At 37.1% G+C, this 21,781-nt stretch overlaps 2 protein-coding genes across 3 annotated transcripts in view; one reads left to right on the top strand and one right to left on the bottom strand.

Annotated features, from left to right (window-relative positions):
- Nucleotides 1-793: 793 nt before the first annotated feature.
- Nucleotides 794-16,008, top strand: LOC110678984. Its single transcript, XM_021852770.1, has 2 exons — nucleotides 794-1,831; nucleotides 15,135-16,008. Exons 1-2 carry the CDS (start codon nucleotides 1,151-1,153, stop codon nucleotides 15,858-15,860), a joined length of 1,407 nt encoding a protein of 468 aa, XP_021708462.1. The 5' UTR covers nucleotides 794-1,150; the 3' UTR covers nucleotides 15,861-16,008.
- The window catches only part of LOC5577948 (U7 snRNA-associated Sm-like protein LSm10), a 52,157-nt gene continuing 46,318 nt past the window's right edge, over nucleotides 15,943-21,781 (bottom strand). For both annotated transcript variants that reach the window (XM_021852771.1, XM_021852772.1), the window contains one exon: nucleotides 15,943-16,314. In XM_021852771.1, the coding sequence (XP_021708463.1) occupies nucleotides 16,150-16,314 (165 nt within the window). In that variant the 3' untranslated portion in view covers nucleotides 15,943-16,149. The remainder of the gene's footprint in view (nucleotides 16,315-21,781) is intronic.

The following is a 21,781-nucleotide window of genomic DNA, read 5'->3' as shown; positions in this document are numbered from 1 at the left end:
TACGAATATGGAATTGAGTGAATTTTAGACATCAATTCAATACTTTTCTATTAATCCAAAGATGAATATAAATGGAAACATTTTGTGATTGGCAAACAATAGATGACACTTGTTACCTTCTATGTGGATAAAGTATTTGTAGCTCAATACTTCATTTAATAGTTTTTTACTAACTTGATGTGGAAACAGTATCCTGAACGAATATGAAATTGGACCACTGTAGTTGCCGTCAGTCACCGCTGAAAATGATGGTGATTCCACCATCAGGCTTTCAATAAACACCACCTTTTTCGCTTGCGCCATGTGCTAGAATAAGCCATTTCACGAGACGTTCGAATGACGTTTACCGGCGGGCCGCTCATTGTTATTGTTCGAAAAACAAGCATGACATATGAATGGCGCTGGTCACATTTTTGTTGGTGATAAAGTTTTCGTCTCTTTTTGGGCATTATTATACCCGGTTTCAATGTTTCATGTTACCAGTAGATGAAATAAATTGCTCCCTTCATGCTGATTTTATTTTACATGTGAAGATTGAAAAGCTTGTTGCGTGGTCACGAGCGCCATTGTAGAATGAGCTCTTTTCAAATGTGACGCTAGAAGAAACGTAATTAAACGGACCCGCCAGCAAGTTTCAAAGCTGGCAAACAAACGGAAAACATATGATTCGAAACGTCTCATAAAATGGCTAATAGAATAAATTAATGATGGGTAAACCCCACTCACCGTGTACTGCCCATCAATATTTTTCCGTGTACAATAATGAATGGAAGGAAGTGAATCACAACTGTTTTTGTTCGCACTTTTGTTTTGGTTTCTTTATTCGCTTCGTACAAAATTGTTGTAGTTTTTGTTAAAACTAAACGGGATTTTGTTTAAAAATAACATTTTCAAAATTGGTTTAAATTTGCATGATTTTGTATATAGCTACTATCGTTGCGCTCGCTACAAACTGAACTGCCCTGGACGATGTACGGTAAGCGATGACGGAGTTGTCCAGAACTCCAGTCCTCATGATCACCCCCCGGAGGCGGATCGCTTGGCAGTGGATCGTTTCCGGAAGGCGCTATCGCGACGTGCGGCCACAGAGAGGACCGATCTGCACGAAATTTACCTAGAAGAAGCAACCAGCCGGCATGTTGAGGCTTCCATGCTTTACACCTTTCCGCAGGCGGAGTCCTGTATGAGGAAAGCACGTCGGAAACTGCTTCCCATGGAACCCAGCGGAATGGATGAGTTGGGGAATTTGTTGGAGGGGTCGGATTTATTCCGGATACACTGTGGAAGCAATAGGGACGGGTTCTACCAAACGACAGTTGGTTCTGATGAGGACAGAGCTCTGATCCTGTGGCATAAAAGAACCCTCGTTGCGATTGGAAGAATTGATACTTTATTTGTAGATTGCAGTTTGGAAGTCTGTACAAGAGGATCAACCAAGTATCATGTATTGCTGGGAATGGCAATTTTCTGCAACAGAGGTGTTCCTGTGATTTATTCCATCATGACGGATAAAACGTATGCCATTTTGGCGAGGATATTTTCATACATCAGAGAGCAGTTGCATATGGCGCCAGACTTGATAATTTCAGAGCCCGATGGCATGATTTATAGTGCATTGGAAATGAGTTTTCCGAAAACTACGGTGAAGGTTTACTGGTATCACTACATGGCAGCAATATTGGAACGATACCATGAATATAATTTCGGAGTTCAAACCCCACGTGGATACGCGAACAGTGCCTTGAGGATGTTGTTGGTATTGCCTCTACTTCCAGCCGAATATATGGGAAATGCCCTCGACTCACTGATGAATTGGATGGACAAGAAAAATGTAAGTCAACACCAAACCATCTACTAGGCACCAACATATGATTTCGATACCTAATATCTCCTGCAGATTGATTAAGTACCTACGTTGTTGATGAAACTGACCTAATAACATTGGAAGTTTGGCGTAGATAACGTTAACGCAAGAGTGATACAAGATTGTTTTCATGTCATCGGACTCAATCTGCTGGACCTGATTAATGAATCATTACAAACTAGGCACGTACCACATATTTGAAGGGAATCTTTGTTGATGCCTATTCAAAAAGCTGCTGATACGATTAAAACCGAAGAGTTTAGTCTCATAAACATGTTGCACACATTAGAGAAAACTTTACAACTTGTTGTAAAACGCCAGCTGTAAGCATATTTCAATAGTAATAGTTTGCTACAGTGGGAATTCGCTCGTTGGAGCTCCGGTACATTGAATGACTCGATGGTTGGATGTTCGCTGGTTGGAAAATATTCCAACTAAAAAGCACTCGAATGTCAAGAGTAGATGTCAAACTAACTTTGACGTCTAAGCATCGTCGCAATGAAGTCTCCATATACAGAACAAATGTGCATGTATATATGCGAGCATTTTCATCAGCTGTCAGCCGTTCCAACTAACGAGTCGGATTCGTTAGATGGAAGGCAGTCGTGTTCCAACCAGCGAATCCCCGCTGTATTACCAGAAAAATCGGAATATCGGAAAGGTCGTTCTTGTAAAACCGCATTGAACATGGTGTTGGCAAAGTGGAAAAAAAAAACGTATCCCGACCAACCAGTGTAAAATTCGTTTTATAGATCGTTGTTCAGCGATGTCGATTGCCAACGATTCAAAACGAATCGATATCGACAATCAATTGCTGGATGATCGAGATAGTGTTAAGTTACTTTTATTGCTGTTTCTTTGGATCTTAAACGCACTTTTGAATTCTTGATTTCTCGGCCCTTGTTATTAACAATCAAGCAATTTGCGAAAAGAATTGGTAACTCACAATGATCCATTCTGGATGACCTAAAAATAAATATGGGGCTCGAATGAGGCAAATACCATTCAATTCAAACCAGGAGATTTCGTTCAGTGTATATGGTTTCGGAATTCCAATTCATATTTTAAAGAACAGTTATCAGTATCCTTTTAGGATTCTCATAGAATTCTCTCAGGGTTCTCACAGAATCCTATAAGGATTCTTACAAAATCTAGATCCTAACAGAATCCTTTTAGGATTCTAAAACAATCCTCTTAGCACACTCTCAGAATCTTCTCAGGATTCTAAAATAATTCTCTCAAAATTTACAGAATTCTCTCAAAATGTACAGAATTCTCTCAGAACTCTCTCTCTCAGAATTCTCTCGGAACTTTAAGAAAATCCATCGTGATTCTCATAGAATTCTGTCAGAATCCTCTCAGGGTTCCCTTAGCATCCTCTCAGAAATCTCACAGTATCTTCTCAGGATTTCTCTCAGAACTATATATGAACCCTTCTATGAATCTCACAGAATTCTCTCATGATTCTCATAGAATCCTCTCAGGATTCTCATAAAACACTCTCGGGATTCTCACAGAATCCTCTAAAGACTCTTAGAGAATCCTCTCATGGTTCTCACAGAACTCTTTCGTGATTCGCACAGAATCCTGCTATAATTCTCATCAGAATCCTCTGATTTCCATCACGTTGTGAAACGGTCAAACTTTCAATGTAGAATAGTTCCAAATTTGGATTTTCGAGTTATCTAGTTGTAGCATCAAGGGGACGACATAATCCTGCTAGGGTTTTCATCATACACTTCTCAGACTTCTTCAAAACCCTCTCAGGGGCTCTAACCAGAATTCTTTCCGGATTTTCCCCAAAATCCTCTCAGGGTTCTCACACAACCCTCTCAGGATTCTCACCAGAATCCACTCAGGATTCTCATTAGAATTCTCACGAACACATCTCAGGATTCTCACAGTACTCACTCAGGATTGTCACTACACGCAAACAAATTTTGTTGTATAATCTACCGAATCCAGAGTAGAATTAAGAACAGCACCAACGATTTTCAACCGACTACAAAATTCTGTTAAGTTTACTATAATCTGATAAAAATCACTGAGCAGTGTAGTAAATGTGACTATGTCCATAGTAGCCTCGACTACAAAGCATTGTATTTCAATCCGTTACACCCACCGTACAACGCAGTATGATGAAAAGTACAATGCCAAACCTGTCAAATCTAGAATATTTCTAGTCATAAATACTACAACTATGGTTAAATAAACAGAATATATTTTCTTGTTGACTATGTTATGGTAGAGTTAACAGATTAATGTAGTCGGTTGAAAATCGTTGGTGCAGTTCTTAATTTTACCATGGATTCAGTAGTTTCTACAATAAAATTCATTTCAGTGTAGGATCCTCTCATGATTCTCATCAGAACCCTCTCAGGATCCTTAGCAAATTCATCACAGGATTCTTAAAGAATCCTCTCAGGATTCTCACCAGAGTCCTTTCAGGTTTCTTACCAGAACCCTCTCAAGATTGTGACCAGCAGTTTTTCAGGATTCTCACCAGAACCCTCTCAAGATTCTAACCAGAATCCTCTCATGATTCTCACAAGAGCCCTCTCAGGATTCTCACCAGAAACCATTCAGGGTTCTCACCAGAATCCTCTCAGGATTCTCACAAGAATCCTTTTAGGGTTCTTACCAGAATCCTCTCAGGATTCTCGCCAGAATCCTCTCAGGATTCTCAAATCCTCTCCGAATTCTCATCAGAATCCTCTCAGGATTCTCACAACAATCCATTTAGGATTCTCACCAGGATCCTTTCAGGTTTCTTACCAGAACCCTCTGAGGGTTCTTACTAGAATCCTCTCAGGATTCTCAAAAGAATTCTCTCAGGATTCTCGAAAGAATTCTCACCAGAACCCTCTCAGCATTCTCATCCGAACCCACTCAAAATCCTCACTAGAATCCTCTCAAAGTTCTCACTAGAATCACAGGCAAACAGACGTAACTGCTAGAACAATTAACAATTAAAAATGTAGTCACGTGAACATTGACGCCCAATGCTTAAAATACTTTATTTGGCCAACCGCGAACTAGATGGCGGTAGTGAGCAAACGTCAAAGTCGAACAAAAGCGATGCAAGCGCCACGAGTGGCCTGTCGGCCAACTACCAAATAATAGAATTGGGCGCTATTCTGATGTGCGATGAAAATAATTTGAGTGTTACGTCTATTTGTCTATGCTAAAACCCTCACAGGATTCTCACCTGAATCCTCTTAAGATTCTCATCAGAATTCTCTTAGAATTCTAAACAGAATCCTCTCAAGATTCTCAACAAAATCCTCTCAGGATTCTCATAAAATTCCTCAAGGATTATCAACAGAATCTTCTCAGGATTCTCACAAAAAAACACTCAGGATTCTGACCAGAATCCTCTCAGTATTGGTTTAAAAATTTTCTCGAAATTCTCGAAAAATCCTTTCAGAATTCTCAACAGATTCCTCTTAGGATTCTCATCAGAAACTTCTCTGAATTCATCAAAAAGATCTAAGGATTTTCACCAGACCCCTATCAGGATTCTTATTAGAATCCTCTCAGGGTTAGGATTCTCACCAGAATCCTTTCATGATTCTCACCAGAATTGTCACAGGATTCTTACCACAATCCTCTCAGGATACTCACAGAATCCTTTCAGAATTCTCACAAAACCTTCTCGGCATTGTCGCAAAACTTCTTAGTAGAACCTGGGTGCTGCGTACTGAACCCCTTTTTATTTTCAAGCAAATCATGAAACATGCTTCTTGTGAAGAATTGGGTATGTCATATTAGTCCCTCTAACGTCTTTTTAAATTCTCTGTTTATTAACCATCCAGTCGTCGCGCGGCTTGCCCCCATCAGAACTACCGCGCTGCTGTTGTGAACGAAAAGCGAGGTTTTTTCAGCAGTGTTGTACAAAATACAACAGCGCGACGACTGAAGTGTTAAATTTCGCTCTCTGATCTCTCCCTGGAGAGCATGAATACGTCCTAGCTCGCATGACTTTCACATTGTGAAATCGGCTAATAGTGGGTCTGCGAGGAGAAGTGCGTGCATCTATTCCATTTGTATGTGACTGTGCCTGTGGATTACAACGATCAGTTCGTTCAAAAATTGCCGGAGGAGCAATTGAAAGGATCATGTCAGCTTCTATCGTTAACCGATGGATGTCAAGTGATAATAATGACTTTGACGGCTGACTCACGCATGATGGTTTTACCACAGATAACGGATGTTTATGCTAGAACAAAAATCTTCTGAAAACTTGTGTAAATATTCAAACTAAAACACGTTGAAAACACTAGCGCCGCCACACAACGAATTGCTGCAATCAGTGGTGAATATAAATATCTTGAAATGTTTCATATTCACCACAGACATCACCATGGGAACTTAGCGATAACAGCGCCACCACGATGTTGCTACTTGTGTTGCCACTTAAAATCACCAATCATTGTCTTACACAGTTTTACAATCGGACATAAACATCTGTTATCTGTGGTTTGTCTGTATATTAGGTACACCGTTTTTGAAATAAGTATATTCCTTAAATATTATTTAGACTATTGAACAATTCGTTACAATTTAAAAAAAAAAAACAAAAATAATATATTTTTTATCTCTGAGATTCTTATTTGAATTTTCTCCAGGATTCCCATTAGAATTCTTTCAGAATTCTCACCAAAACACTATCAAGATTATATGCAGAATTCCAGTTGCAGTTGTAATTTAATAATATTCTTAGAATTCTCACCAATTTACATAAAAACTTTCTCAGGATCTCTCCAGAATCCTCTCAGAAAGCTTTTAAGAATTCTATACAAAATATTTTTAAGATTCTGAACAATATCCATTAAGGATCCAACACTTCTCTGAGGATTCCAATCAGAATCAGAGTCTTCTAATCAGAATAACTAAAGGATTTTTATTAGAACTTTTTTAGGATTCTCATCTGCATTCTTCCATGATATTCATCGAAGCCCATTCAGGCATCTCATCAGAATCCTTGCAAAATTGCAATCTTTACTAAATTCAATGTTTCTCTATAAGTCCAGAATGCCCTAACTTTTTATTTTCAATTTTATTTGCTGAAACATTATCTTTTGGTTTTTCGCTTAGCGCTATTGAAGAAATGTGGTTTTGTTTACGAAAGTATAAAAATCGTCATAAGAGTTGGCTCGCTGAAATCTAATATTTGTTGAAGAGCTAGTCTGATGCCTCAATCAGCAGCTGCAACTCTCTTTATTCATTCCAGGTATATATTTACAATTCAATCACACTTATCCAAATGATGATGATGATGATGATGGTCCCGCCACATACCCCTACAGAGGTTTGAGCTAGACGATATATCTTTTAGATAATTAATTGTGATCAATGTTAACCAGATTTACAAGCAATATTTGGTCTGATTATTATAACAGGTGTAAACAACTTTAGAAGTTTCCATACTCTACAGCAAAAAAACAAATTTAAAAAACACTGTTGGTCTCAACCATCAATATTCGTAAGCATTACTAGTGATCATGAAAGTTCAACAAAATCCAAAACATTGCCAGATTTGGTAACCCCGCAAGCTGATTTCAAAAACTATGGGCATTATTCGCATTTTCAAGAAATTTCCGACATTCAACCAGACAACTTACTACTAATTAATAGAATCATCCAACAGCTTAAATCCCCAAATTGGTTGATAAATAATCAAAAGTCATTTATACCTGTGTACCGCGCGCGGGGCTCAAATCTCTGTAGACTTCACAAAAAAGAGTAAACTATAACTACGTCAAAATATAAAAAATCCATCATCATCATCGAAGCGAACATTATAGTTTATTAGTGCCCCAATAATATTAAAACAAATACAATTTAGTCCACACAAAATATCAGTTAATGATAACTTCGTCAAGATATAAAATTAGTCTAAGTCTAAAAAACTTATCAGAGTAGCTGTTCAAAAGGCAGCTTTGACGTGTGAAATACATAGTCTTTTGAACTGTGTTAGTGTTGTTGCACGTTTGATGTGTATAGGCATCGAATTGAAGACATTGATTCCTTTAAAAAACAAAGAATTTTGTGAAGCACTGGTTAAAAAATACGGTGTTCTTTGGCTATTTTCTTGATAACATTGTCAATATGAGAGTCAAACTTTAACTTGTCATCAATAATCACGCCAAGATATTTAATATCGCGCACGCGGTCAATTGTCTCATCGTCAATTTTCACAGAGACATTATCATTTACTCGATTCCGCGAAATAACCATGAATTTAGTCTTACTTATATTCAATTTCAATTGTTTGTATTTCAACCATCTACTCAGAGAACGTAAATCTGCATTCAAGTGTGAAACGGCATATTCAATGTTTTTAGCTGCAATGAATATCACGGTATCATCAGCAAACAAATTAATATCACAAAATCGTAAGACTCGTCGCATGTCATTAATGTACATAATGAATAAAATAGGCCCTAATACACTTCGCTGTGGCACACCAAGGTTATTCTCCACGGGACTGGATATAAAATCATTAAAAGCAGTCCGTTGGGTTCTGTCAGATAAATAGTTTTCAAACCATTTAGGGAGTCGATGCCGGTTATGGACCCTTTGCGTATTATGGACCCCCTACAGAAAAACATAAAATTAACACTCAAAGCAACTTTATTCCTATGAAAATCCACCGGGAGAACTTCGATTACATTGTTAGTCAGCAGTTTCAGGCAAAATATTTGGTTTCAGACGCATAAATACAGATATTTGAACAGTTTTGTAAATGAAACCACACAAGAGGGTCCATAATACGCATTTCCAGGAGGGTCCATAATAGGCTCGTCGGCAGCTAGCCGGATTACATGGGAATCAAATGGAGGGTCCATAATACGCAACGTCAAATTTGTAAACAATCCTATTATGGACCCCAGGAGGGTCCATAATAGGCATTCGGACAACAGTTTTACAAATTCATATTTCGCTGGAAAAATCGAATAATTTTGTATGTTTCTTAGGCGTACTATGAAGTAAAGACATTGAATTTGTTGTTAGACTCCACAAAACGTATATGCGTCTGAGATATCATTGCGGAAAAGCGTCTAGAATGAATTTCAGCTACTAAGGGGTCCATTACTAGCATTGAAACCCTATATGCAGAACACGAAATTCCAAAACGCCTGATTGTTTTTAACAATAAGGGCCGAGAGATTGTTTCAAAGGCGCGCTTCAGATCCAAAAAAAAACAGCAATAATCGTATCTTTCGCTCCATTTGTTCTTTCCACTTAGCCAATACCAAGTTCAATGCGGTTTCACTGGAATGACCTTCCCGATATCCCAATTGTTCCGGTATCAGCAAGTTGTTACTATTTAAGTACGTTAAAAGCTGGCCTTTAATAACAAGTTCTAAAATTTTCTCTAATGTGTGCAACATGTTTCCCATAGAAAAGCAAATATGTTTTAATTCTTCCATCGTAATTGGGTGAAAGCTTTCTAATCTACAATTAATGTTTATCGGCTGTTTTATTTCATCAGGTTCATCAACTAACTCGATGGATCGGTTGATTGATGAAACACTATCAACAAAGTATTCATTAAATTTACATGCTATTACTTGTTCAGAATCTTCTATTGTGCCATTGAAGGTTATGGACCGCGATTTAGATTTACTAGGCTTTAACAAAGATTTCAAAATTTTCCATAACTCTCTGCTGTTGTTTTGATGCTGATCAATTTTCCTCTGAATATATTCACAACGTGTTTGTTTCAAACTTTGCGAATATTTGTTCCGCGCGATCTTGTACTTTGTCCAATTATTTTCACTATTATTCCTAAGTACTCTTTTGTACAGTTTATCCCTCTTGCGTTTAAGACGTAAAAGATCTAAATTGTACCAGCTGTTCGAATTTTTCAATGGTACAACTGTTTGTTCAACTAATCGATTGGTACAAGTTTTCAAAACGTCAGTTAGAACAGCTGATTTTTGATCTAAAGAACCGCTATTTGCTTGAAAATCCACATTTCTCTCGATAAGACCCGAAATTGCTTGTTTTGAATATTTCCTCCAGCACTTTACATTTACAACGTCTTCTAAATTACCAGTATCTTCTACGTTAATTATTAATGTTTCATGATCGGTTATTTTCAAATATCATACCTCTCGATAAATCTTCCACACTTTTACCTGAGACGACGCATGCTTCTCAACCGACGATTCTTCTACCTGATGTGCGGCACTACCTCGATTCCAACAATTTTGGGCAGCATCCATTTATTACGTAACGCTAAAATTGAAATTTTTTGACCCCCTCTTTCCCCTCCTCCTAGAGCGTTACGTAATTGGTGTATTGGGTTAAGGCCTGTTACTCGAAAAAAATGCATCATTTTTATCTGTGTGTAACTATCCCGGTCAACCAGTCAGTGATTTTCGATAGCGATCGATATAGATTCGTTTTGAACCGTTACACTGAAAACTGCGTTGTAGTAAAAAATATCATGTTGATGGTTTGAATTAAATGCACAGCACCACTTTTTTTGTGCAGACTACCCATTGCGTTCATTTCAAACACAATGTGTGTTTTTTTTTACCATGGCGACGGCTCATGAGGTAAACTGTCAAAATTACCATGTTTCATAGTTAAGTTGATGAGCAAAGAAAGTTAATTTTTCAACCATCTCTTGCATTTGTAGTAACAATGTTTGTGTAGTAAATTCAACTTTGAGAGCATGGTAATCATAAATACAAATCGAAGTTAAAATTTGAACCACAGATTGCATTTAAAATGAAGAGACCCGTGTAGTAAAATTGACTAAATGCTTCAATACCTGAAATTATTGTATATGACTTCAAGGTTCACGCATAATGCATTCAGATTCGAGAATTTGTGCAAAATATATAGTGGATATGCATTATTTATTGGTATTCAGCAAAAACTCAAATCTGAATGTATAATGCGTATACCTTGATCTGAATAAATAAAGTTATAACATCACATAAAATTTTATTTTCGTTCGAAATTTTGTCTTTAACATGGTTTGAAACAGAGTGCCTTAACTACTCATACAAAATATTTCTTCAGTCTTATATAATTGTTTCCTTTAATGTTATATACATGAATCGGTGGCCCATCAAACGTATCCACGAGCAGTATGCAATACACTTCTAAGGGTTTGCTAACTTTAAATGACGCAAAATGATGAGAATATTCTTCTACGCTCCACTGTTGACAGGCAACGTTTACTGTGTCGTTAGTAATTAATATATCTTTAATTTCATACAATTTAACTTGTCTCATATTGTGCACGGAACTTGTCAAGAACTGACCAACCTTGTACTCAGTGCCTTTGTACGTCACTGTCGAAACTGCTTTAAAATTTAATGTTAATAGTTCATTTGTCAAATCTAGCATCGCAAAGTATGGTAAGTCGATCGATCGTAAGCTGATTGGATTTTTGTATATTATAGGATCTTTGAAATTATTCTCGTGTTCAATGTCATGAATGAATATCATTTTTGCCTTTGTACATAATGTGAAGCAAATGTTTCTTCTGGAGGTTATATTTCTACAATATTTTTTGAAAATCTGATGAAATGCCTTAAACCGGAAGCTCCACGTGTATCTTGGAGGCCCTATTTTTCTAATGGTCTTAACATAATGAAGCAAAATATGATATTTGGGTTTGAGTGGTTCAGCATTCTATTTGTTTTTCTAGGACATTGAGTAATTCGTCATTGAATTTAGGTAACAAAACCAAAGCAGTGAGCTCAACTAACGATAGTACAAAATTCCAAACGTTATCATTTTCAGGTATCACGTAACCAAATATTAGCGCTATAGCTAGGCTGACCATACGTCCTGTATTTAACGGGACAGTACCGTTTTTACGACCTAGACGGGCCGTCCCGTCGTTTTATTGAATAGGCTAAATTTGTCCCGTAATTTTGGAAATGAAGAACAGGCTCAACATATGAAATACCACGGTTCCTAAATATTGTTGAGAGTTTAACTACTTATTCATCTATTTTTTCAGAACGTAGTTTTATTGTATTTGTGGACAACATACCTTTCTGATTTTTTTTTGTCATTCCCCAAAATGATTTTTCACCAATTTGTGACCAATTTTCTTAGAATAGGTCTCAACTATGTATTTTTTTCAATAATATAAATTTTGAAAATCTGTCGTGAAATGGCATATGCGTGAGCTTAAAAATGTGTATGGTTTTTTGAAAATATTTTCGATATTTCAGTCATGCGATTTTGGAATATAACGTGATTACAACTTTTCCCAAAATTCGACTTAAAAATTATGAATTACTTTATACTACTTTTGAAGCCTAATATTTAGTTGAATCTATTTTCATTCCACTTCCAAGTAGTGACAAATTATTTTCAATATTAATTCTTCAAACGATTGTTGATGGAAATTGCTTTTTTTACTGGGTTTTTTATTATTTTTCGCCCAACAAAGAGGAGATGAACATTGCTTATCATGCTAATAAGAATGATTAATATGGAATTGATAAGATATTTTAGAAAGGAGGAGATTATTTGAACAACTAATGGTCCCGCCAAAGTCCGTCAAACAGGCTGTGGAAAAACTCCATTAAACGTACTATAAAAAACAGTTCACTTCACTCTCGTTTTCGATTTTAGCGGTGAACATTCTAAGTTTTTTATACACACGAACGCTTCGGAGCACTTCAGGAATACTGAATAAGGAAAACTGAAAAAGAATTTTCAAAATATGATAGCCAGTTCTCAAGCCAACTCATGCCATACAAACACCATTTCATTTTTTTTTTATATAGATCGATAAAACCCTTAAATCTTAGATCGATTTACGTAAAAAATCATGGTAATAAAATAATTTTTGTCAAACTTTTTTTTTTGCGATAATGCCTGCTCTTTATGCTCAGTAGAAGATTTTTTTACATCTCAAATTCCAATCTATTCAGATATCTAGCAAATTTTTGGACAAAAACTCTTAAATACTTACTCTGTTTCATAACAATAATCAAAAACCTATGTCTAGTTTTCATCTTCAGGAAGATTATAGGTAAATAAAATGTAAATGTGGATGATCATAACTAGAGACGAAGAATAATTCTGGACTGTTTTGTTTTAATTTTGCGGTCATTTTTTTAAGAGATCTACAATTTTACGTCCTTTACCTTTGTGATCAGAATTTTCATGAAAATATAAACTTTATATACAGATAGGGTGCCGGTACCAAGGGTTGTAATGTACCAGTAGATTGGACTATGGAATAAAACGAACATTTTTCGATAAAAACGTCATGTGCTATTTTTGGTAAATAGATTGCCACTAGTTTAGTCGATTTGTAAAATTTTAGCTTTTTGTTTATCAAAAAGTCATATAAATAATTAAGTTTACGCAAAAAATTTGCCCCCTTTCACCAATAGTTGCCGTCGTGTTCCAGTAGTGGATCAACGGATGGAAGCAGTTTTTAAAATGGATGTATAAAAATGAAGAAAAGTCCCAGAGATGATCTTTATGCTTCATTCGAAAGATATTAGTTGCTGTTCCGAGAGAAAAATGTCAAACCTATGTAAAATAATACTATTTTGTTTAAAATTCCTTGTATCATTCTCGAACGTCTACTATTGAAGCACTAGCGCAACTACTGGAACCCATGTACCAATAGTGGCTCAAGCGGTTTAATGTTGGAAAATTAGTTTTATCACTCTTTTTATATTTTTCCCATATAGTAGAGGTTGAAATCTCTCTGTTGACGCCAAAAGATCTCTGTTAAGACTTTTCATTATTTTGATATGATTTTTTTTAGCTTAGGTAGTCCACTAATGGCACCGGCACCCCACGCATAATAGAACTCTCAACGGTAAAGTTATATAAGTATATTTAAAAACGAAATTCTAAATGTATATAATAGAGCAATATTTAGTTAAAGAAATGTTATTTATTCTTCATTTTAAATCAGCGAAGTTAATGCTGCATTTTGTTACATAATACATTTTCTAATTTTTGCAATTAAGAGAAAATTTCACAAACTTCGTAGTTTCTGCAAAGTCCCGTTTTTGTTTTTCATTTGTCCCGTTTTTGTGTCGTTAGCTTCTGGTCAGCCTAGCTATAGCGATCGCCATCGTAGGTCAGAGATCTATAAAGAATTATGAAGACTGGTGGTCGGGATTTTGTCCGTGGGTGAAAATTGAAAATCTGGGTATAACTAGATTGAAGTGTATTATTTACAAGTGCAAAATTTCAATCGGTTCAGTAATTATTGAGAAAGCAAAGAAAAAAGAAGAAAATCGCCGGAGATTTTTGCTCGCCCTAATGGAACAACTGGGAACCACCTATACAACTGTCTCTCGGTTGGTAAAATATGTTAAGGAGTCCCAGACGACCGAGCGGCTGGCTGGAAGTGGAATAAAATCGAAGACAGCTGATTCTGTGAAGGCCTGGAAGGTGTTGTATTATTTCAAGCGTAATCCGAACCTTTTGATTCGCGACGCGGCTCTGAAGGCCAAGTGTTCCGGCTGGTTAGTTCAGTAAACCATAAAACGAGCTTGTCTTCGTGTATTCAAAGTCTGGAAGGCACCGAACCGGCGTGATCAACAAAACATGGCGGCCGAATCCCGCGCAAGGAAGCTGTATCGAGAGTGGTTAACGAAACCGAAATGTGTGGTTATGGATGACGATACCTACATCAAGGCAGACGCTAAGCAGATACCGGGGCTGGAGTTCTACGTTGCCAAATCACGGTTTGATGCCACATGCCAATGCGGTAAACTGAGTAAACCGTACATTACAACAGGTACCATCAACAGCGAAATTTACCGCATCGAGTGTCTCTAGAAGCGTTTGTTGCACTTCCTGCGGTCTCACGGTGGCGAGACATTATTTTAGCCAACCCCCCAAAATCACCAGAAAATAGTCCGGTGGAAAGATTTTGGGCTATAATGAAGGCCAAAGTTCGAAAATCGTCCAAGATGTTTAAAAACGAGCTGAAATTGAAGAAAGCATGGATGAAAGTGACCAAAAAGGTTGGTTCCACCATTGCACAAAATGTCTTAGAGGAAAGGTGCGGGCTTTCAGCGAAGGAAAGAACATTGAATAAAGTAATTATGCCAAAACATAATCCTTTTGTACTAGTTCATTCCCTGAAAGTCTCAAGAAAATCCGAATTAAAATTGATTTTTGGCGAACACTTTTGTCTGGCGCATTTTTTTTTCAAGTACTGTAAAAGGCCTTAAAAGATATTAGTAAAAGAGTGCAAAAAGTCGCTAACGCCTTTTCAGAATTAACTAACCGTTTTTTGTACTTTCAGATCTTATCGGTAAATCTTCGCAGTCTTTGTGACTATGTGAGTACCTTCTGGCTAGCCGTTGTTGGAGCAAAGCGACTTTCCTTGTTTAATCACACACGAGGAACATCTTGCGTAGCAAACAACTTTCTCCACAAATTCCGACTTGAGAATAATGTTAAGCAACAGTCAATCTGGCAAATGCTGGAAACGTTAACCCGGCTAGCGACTAAACAATATGTGATAATAAATAAGAACCTTAGAAAAATGACTGGCAGTAGCTGTAAAACGAAAAGCAAAACTCAGGTGGTGCAGGAAGAAACAATCAAAAAAGCTAAAGACCTATGGCTACAAATGCCTGAGGATCTCAAAGATCCTTTCCAATTTCTACAAGCGTGCAGCCATTGCATTGATAAGGATATGCTAACCAAAAGGCCTTCGATGTTAGGGAGTGAAAAAGCAGTACATCGACCGCTTGTAAATGGATTTGATTGCCCATTGGAAATACCAATGGTAGCGCAAAACAATCCAAATAATACATTGATTTTGCAAAACCCTAATGTACCAAGGCATTCTGAGAACATCCCGTCAGTAGAGATAGAACCTCCTCCATTAGCGTTTTTCCCAAAACTAAGACAAGTCGAACCAAAAAAGGTAACAAACATATGCCAGACAGAGCCTCCTCCGCTTGTACCGTTCGTTACAGTAAACTACGAACGACCATCGGTACCCTTGAGTACAATCGAGTAAAGTTCATAAAATGGAAGATTCTCAAAATTTTAAATAAAGACTTACTAGTTTAGATGGTAATTTATATAAATAACGTTAAGAATTAAAGGGTTCGTAGAACACTTTATTAAAATGAGAAATAAATCTGTTTCATTAAATGAAAAATTTAGTTTTCAATGTCTTATTCATCGAATCCGATATGCTATTACAATTCTTAACCTGCTAAAGATGCCGCATGAGGCATGGACAAGTGATACCACTACGAAAATTAATCAAACAAAAACGAACCTGAATTTTCGATACTGCATCTTCATTGTTCTTTCGAAGTTTCCGATTGGGCCGCGTTAAGTTCCGCCAACGTCCGCTGTTGATTCAGCTGGGCTCGTTTCATTTTATACGTTCGCTTGACTGGTGCTCGGGGTTTGCGAGTCGTCTCCCTTTTGATATGTTCCTCCAGGGCTGGCACTATTTCGATCTGAAACGGAAAGTACAGTTCATTTGGTGAACAGTCCGGCTCCTGTAAAATTTTTATTCCCACAATAAGCGATCAGCTGTTGCGAAACATCTCGTAAAGTAAATAGAATATTCAAATGGTTAATGCGTTATATATTTGAGGTTGAGTAAGATTAAGTTAATTGAAAGTTTTAATTTATTTTATAAACAAATGAATATAATGTTTGAAATGATACTAATAAAAGAAGTAAAAAATGGATTTCTAGAATGGATTCTAAGTAAGATCTACACTGCCCATACTTGCATAAAAGTCCCATTTATATAGGAAATCCCGGAGAATATGGGACTGTTATGCGAGTATTGACAGTACAGGGGATAGGCAAAATAACTCAGGCATATATGCTTACTTTATGTTTGCATTTGCTTAAAAAAAAAACACTGCCGAAGTGAAATTCAGGGTCGCCTATTTTCCCGGAAAATTCAGTTGGAAATTTTTTGTTTTCCTCTGACACTACTTACTTTGAAAAATCATAACTCAAGAACGAAGCATCGTAGAAACAAAGTTTTTTTTTTATGAAAATGAAAGCAAATTTTCTCAAGAATAAAAAAAATATTAACTGCAAAAAGTTTTCCATAACATTTTCCACCGTTGAGAAACCTGCCGGAAAGCCAGAAAAACTATGCTCCAACTCGTGGAAAATTTTCAAAAAAAAATATTTTTGAGAAGATAATTTCATAAGCTTTAATCGCTGAAATTTTTGAAATGTTTTTTTTTTCGTTTTTGAGTAATGGCCAATTTTGTTAAAAATGTGCAAATGTGCCATTTTGAGCCTTTTCTTTGAAAAATCATAACTCAAGAAAGAAGCATCGTAGAAACAAAGTTTTTTTTTATGAAAATGAAAGCAAATTTTCTCAGGAATAAAAAAAATACATTAACTGGAAACAGTTTTCCACAAAATTTTCCGCCGTTGAGAAAATTCGTAAAGAAAAGCCGGAAAACCTATGTTCCAATCAGTGGAAAACTTTCAATATTTTTTGAGAAGGTAATTTCATATGCTTTAATCGCTGAAATTTTTGAAATGATATTTTTTTTCGTTTTTGGGTTATGTCCAATGGGAAAACAAAAAAAGTTTTCCGAAAAAACAAGCGACCCTGAATTTTTCTCAATTTTTTTTTATTCATATATTGATGAGCCCTGCCTGTGGAAAAAGTTTCATGAAAATCTAAGACCCTTCGGCCCACTTTGTACGGAAATATGGTAAAGGTAAAGGAGGTGGCGCAGAGGGCGTAAATGCAGTTTTCCTGTTTTATTGAACTCTGTATAATTTTCATATGTTTTCCAGATTGTGTTGGTGATTTTAGCAACTTTCAGGGCAAGCAATCACCTCAAAATTGTGATATCTCCACTCCATTAGGTGAAATTTGACGAAACATGTTTCACGCATGCGATTTTTGGGGCTAGGCCAAACTGAATAACGCAGAAGAATGTTGGTGGGGTGATTTTGGAGGTTGGAGGGCGTAACTAGTATAATTTTTTATTTACAGTCTTCGATAAATTTAAATCGCACAGACTAAAACTAAATGACTAATTCTAGATTCAAACGCAGATTTACACAAATTAAAATCATGCATATGATACACATCATTAAAACCTTGGCAGCAAACATCGGAGTGGCTTGTGTTGTCCATACTGTGTGCGATGCGCCGATCGACGAAAGAAGTCAGTACGCCGTATCCTTCTACCTGGAGCATTGAAACGAAGCTTTTCCTAAATATTCGGATAGTCAACGTTGTTCTCCAGCAGGTCGAACACGAAAAGTTTCTGAAGATATGTTCTCCTAGTAGCCATGGTAGCCTACGAAGTGCAAACCTGGCAAAGCATTTCTGAACACGATCGATGCGGTCAATCTGCACAGCGTGATACTGACTCCAGACCACAACGCCGTATTCCAAAAGGCTACGAACCAACAGGATACATATTGTTTCCCGGTAGTAAATATCATTGAAACACCGAGTACTGCATAGGGCTTGGCTATCACTGACGATATGTGCTCGTTGAAACGCAGTTTGTTGGCCAGGGTGATACCTAGATCTTTAATAGTTGAGACTCTTTTCAACGTACAGCTTTGCATCGAATACTCAAAAAGAATTGGAGCGCGATTTCGGGATTGTTGCATTTTTGTACGTTAACCTCCATTCCGTTTCTCTCTGCATGCTTTTCAGTAAGCTGCAAAGATCATTCACAAAGAGTACGAAGAGAAGAGGACCGAGATGGCTTCCCTCAGGAACACCCGACGAAATGCAAAACGGATCCAATTTAACTGTTCCAAGCTTTACGGAAGCAGAGCGATTGCTGAGGTCGAAGAAAACCATTTGGTCAGCCAATCAGGGAATCTAATCCGCTTAAGTTTTTCGATCGCAAATTGGTGTGGGACACGATCGAAAGTCTTCGAGAAGTCGATGTATACTTCGTCGATTTGCTGTCGTTTATCTATCAGATTGACCAATAAAGACACGTAGCTTAGTACTTTTGTTGTATTTGAGCGCTTTTTCATAAATCCGTGCTGATCGACTGCAATGATGTTACGCACCGTCGGGTAAAACAAATCTAATACCATACTCTCAAAAACTTTCGGCAGACAGTTCAGGATATAAATTGCTCTGTAGTTCGTAAAATCATGAACATTTCCAGTTTTGTGAATTGGCGTGATAGACGCTTCCTCCATGATGGAAGTTCCATCTCGATGGAAATGTGCTTTCTTCCCATACAAAATTTGAACAGCTGGTGCTAAAATATAGTTTCACCGAACTAACTGAAATTTTGCATAGTTGTTATGGGACCCAAATGCAATCCAAAAAGTGGACTGGAGCAAGAAATTATGTTTTTCATATAACCGTGTCCCATACCACGTATTGTACGAATCCCGATTGGCATATTATTTCATATTATTAACATGTTAACCACTAAACGACAGCCACATCTCAAATTTTTAAGGGAACAAATCTAGAGAACCAGACAGCGGTTCAAGCTGAAAACTTGATCAATTGGTTACCACCAGTTAGTGACAGAACGATCAAATTTTGTGCTCTTGCAAATTTCATGTTTGGCTTTGATTCAACTTCACCTTAAACGACGGATGTTGCGTTATCGATTACTAACGAATTTTACATTATCCTATATAGCTTGTCAGGGGCCTTGAAAACCCTAGCTAAGAAACAGGCTTGAAAAAACCTTAAGGGCTGTCCATAAATCATGCACTCAGAAACCGGATAGTCACACAATTACTAAATATTAGACATTTATGACTATTTTCAATTTGCCTCTCTTTCACTCTGCAGGGATTTTTATGCTATTTGCAATGAGGCCAAGTCAATTTTTCAAAAATCTGGAATATTTTGAAAATTTGTCTGGAAAAGTCTGGATCGCTTATGCCGTATGTGGAGAACCTTACAAATTATTTACAAAACCTTACAAATTCAATTCAAATTTTATCTGGATCTTCCAGATTTTTGTAAAATGGAGCCTCTAGAATCTGGAACAATCCAGACAAATCTGGAAGGTTGGCAACGCTGGCTATTTGTGAATACAACTAGGTTAAAGCATCTCTAATCTTGATCCCAATCGAAGTGCAGTTAGAGTAAAAAAACACAGCATAATAAAGAAAAGGCAGATAGAAAATAGTCATAAACGACTAACATTTTGTAATCCTGTGACTATAATAATAAATGTATAAACTTTAGTAATTCGGTGACTATTTTTATTTTTGAATGTGGATTTCTCCTCCCTCCTGGCCTTTCGTTTATACAAAAAATTCAAAATATGTGTGACGTCACTTCTCCGACATTATCGAGGGACCTATTTGCGACTGCGAAGGTAATTACCACAGTTGACAATATACGGGAAGCTCCTATTTTTGTCAGGTTTTTTTTTATTGCAAATATCGTTAAGATCCCGCCAATCATCTTTGCCATAAGGCATAGTATGTCTTACCGAAATATTAGAAATCTTCTATAGATCTCACTTGGGCACTGTTCCGGATAATTGCACCAGGAATCCACCAAAGATCTTTCAAAGATTTCAGCCTCTTACAAAGCTGTCACTCTGAACTACGTAACTGGAGAGCATAGTATTTATTGCTAAGGAATCTACCCTGTCAATGCTATTGAATGCCGTTAGCCAGTATATACACATGGCCAGTTTCTCCGGGCCCAACTCGATAAGTACAGCTCCGATATCATCCTTACCGACTGTTTAATTGTTCTTGAACTGACCAGCCGTGGTGGCTGGTTGTTTTCCATCGTGTGCAGTACTGACGTATACATTTCCCTCGTTGTCTTGACCCTCACTGCCTGCGTTCTCAGAACTATTCAGGTGTTCGTCGAAGTACCACTTCCATCTTTCGATCACCGCACATTCCTTCGTCAAGATCTCGCATAATCTGAGATAACGCCCCAAAAGCCATTGGTAACCACGTGTGTAGCTCGTTGTTTCTGAGCAAATTAATAAATAAGCCTCCAAATCAACATCACTGGCAGGTAGATAATGATCCTTTCTTCACAATAGAGTTGTTGAATAACGTGTAAATCCATTCAAATGCTCAGAAACAACGAGCTACATACATGGTTACCAATGGCTATTAGGGCGAGATCATAAATTATGCGAGATGTTCTCATCCTTATCCTTATCGTCGAACATTACTGATGACGGATAATTTTTGACACAGTTTTGGCATAACCAGATAGTGGTCAGAGTCGATGTCGAATCTATGAAGGTACGGTGCTGCCATCTGGGAAAAGTTCACTCGATGCGAAAAGCGTCGAAAATTTTACCCGGCGAGGTGAAATTTCAAATGCTTACATACAAATAACCAGCTGGTGGTGACCAATCGATTAGGATTTCAGCTCAAACGGATGTTTGGTTCTCCAGATCCGTGCTCTTGAAAATTTGAACTTTGGCTTCGATTCATCTTCACCTTATACACATTATTTTACTTTTCATATTTTTTTCGTAATATTCTGCTGATTTGAAAATTCATTTGTGCCATGTATGATATATAATATATCTTTTGAAATTTACCAAAAATCTTCCCAAAACTTCCCGAAGATGTAGCAAAAATGGGTCTACGAGATTACTTTGATAGAAGCTACTCCTTAAGTTTTTTTTAAACTAGCGCCACTTGAGCCTTGATGAAAATTGTAGCTACTATCCAAACGAGGCAGGATTCAGCTTTTTGCAATCTCAGCGCGAAAAAGAACAGCAGCAGAATCACCTAAAGCATTCACTGTGTAAAACCCATGCTGAGAAGCCATATGTGATTCTTGAAGTTAACTAAGGCCATATCCATAATTCAGCCATCATTTAGCCTCAGGCTTAAGACTGAAGAAGGAAGCTGATTTTGTAGAAGAAACACAGAGTCACCTGCAGCATTGCTCCGGGTAGCACAGGAAATGAAATGAAGAATATATAATGTGGTTTGGAAACAACCAGT

This window comes from Aedes aegypti, chromosome 3, assembly GCF_002204515.2.
Source record: "Aedes aegypti strain LVP_AGWG chromosome 3, AaegL5.0 Primary Assembly, whole genome shotgun sequence".
Taxonomy (NCBI): Eukaryota; Metazoa; Arthropoda; class Insecta; order Diptera; family Culicidae; genus Aedes; species Aedes aegypti.
Note: the sequence above shows the minus strand (reverse complement) of the source record. Positions and strands in the feature narration are given on the sequence as shown.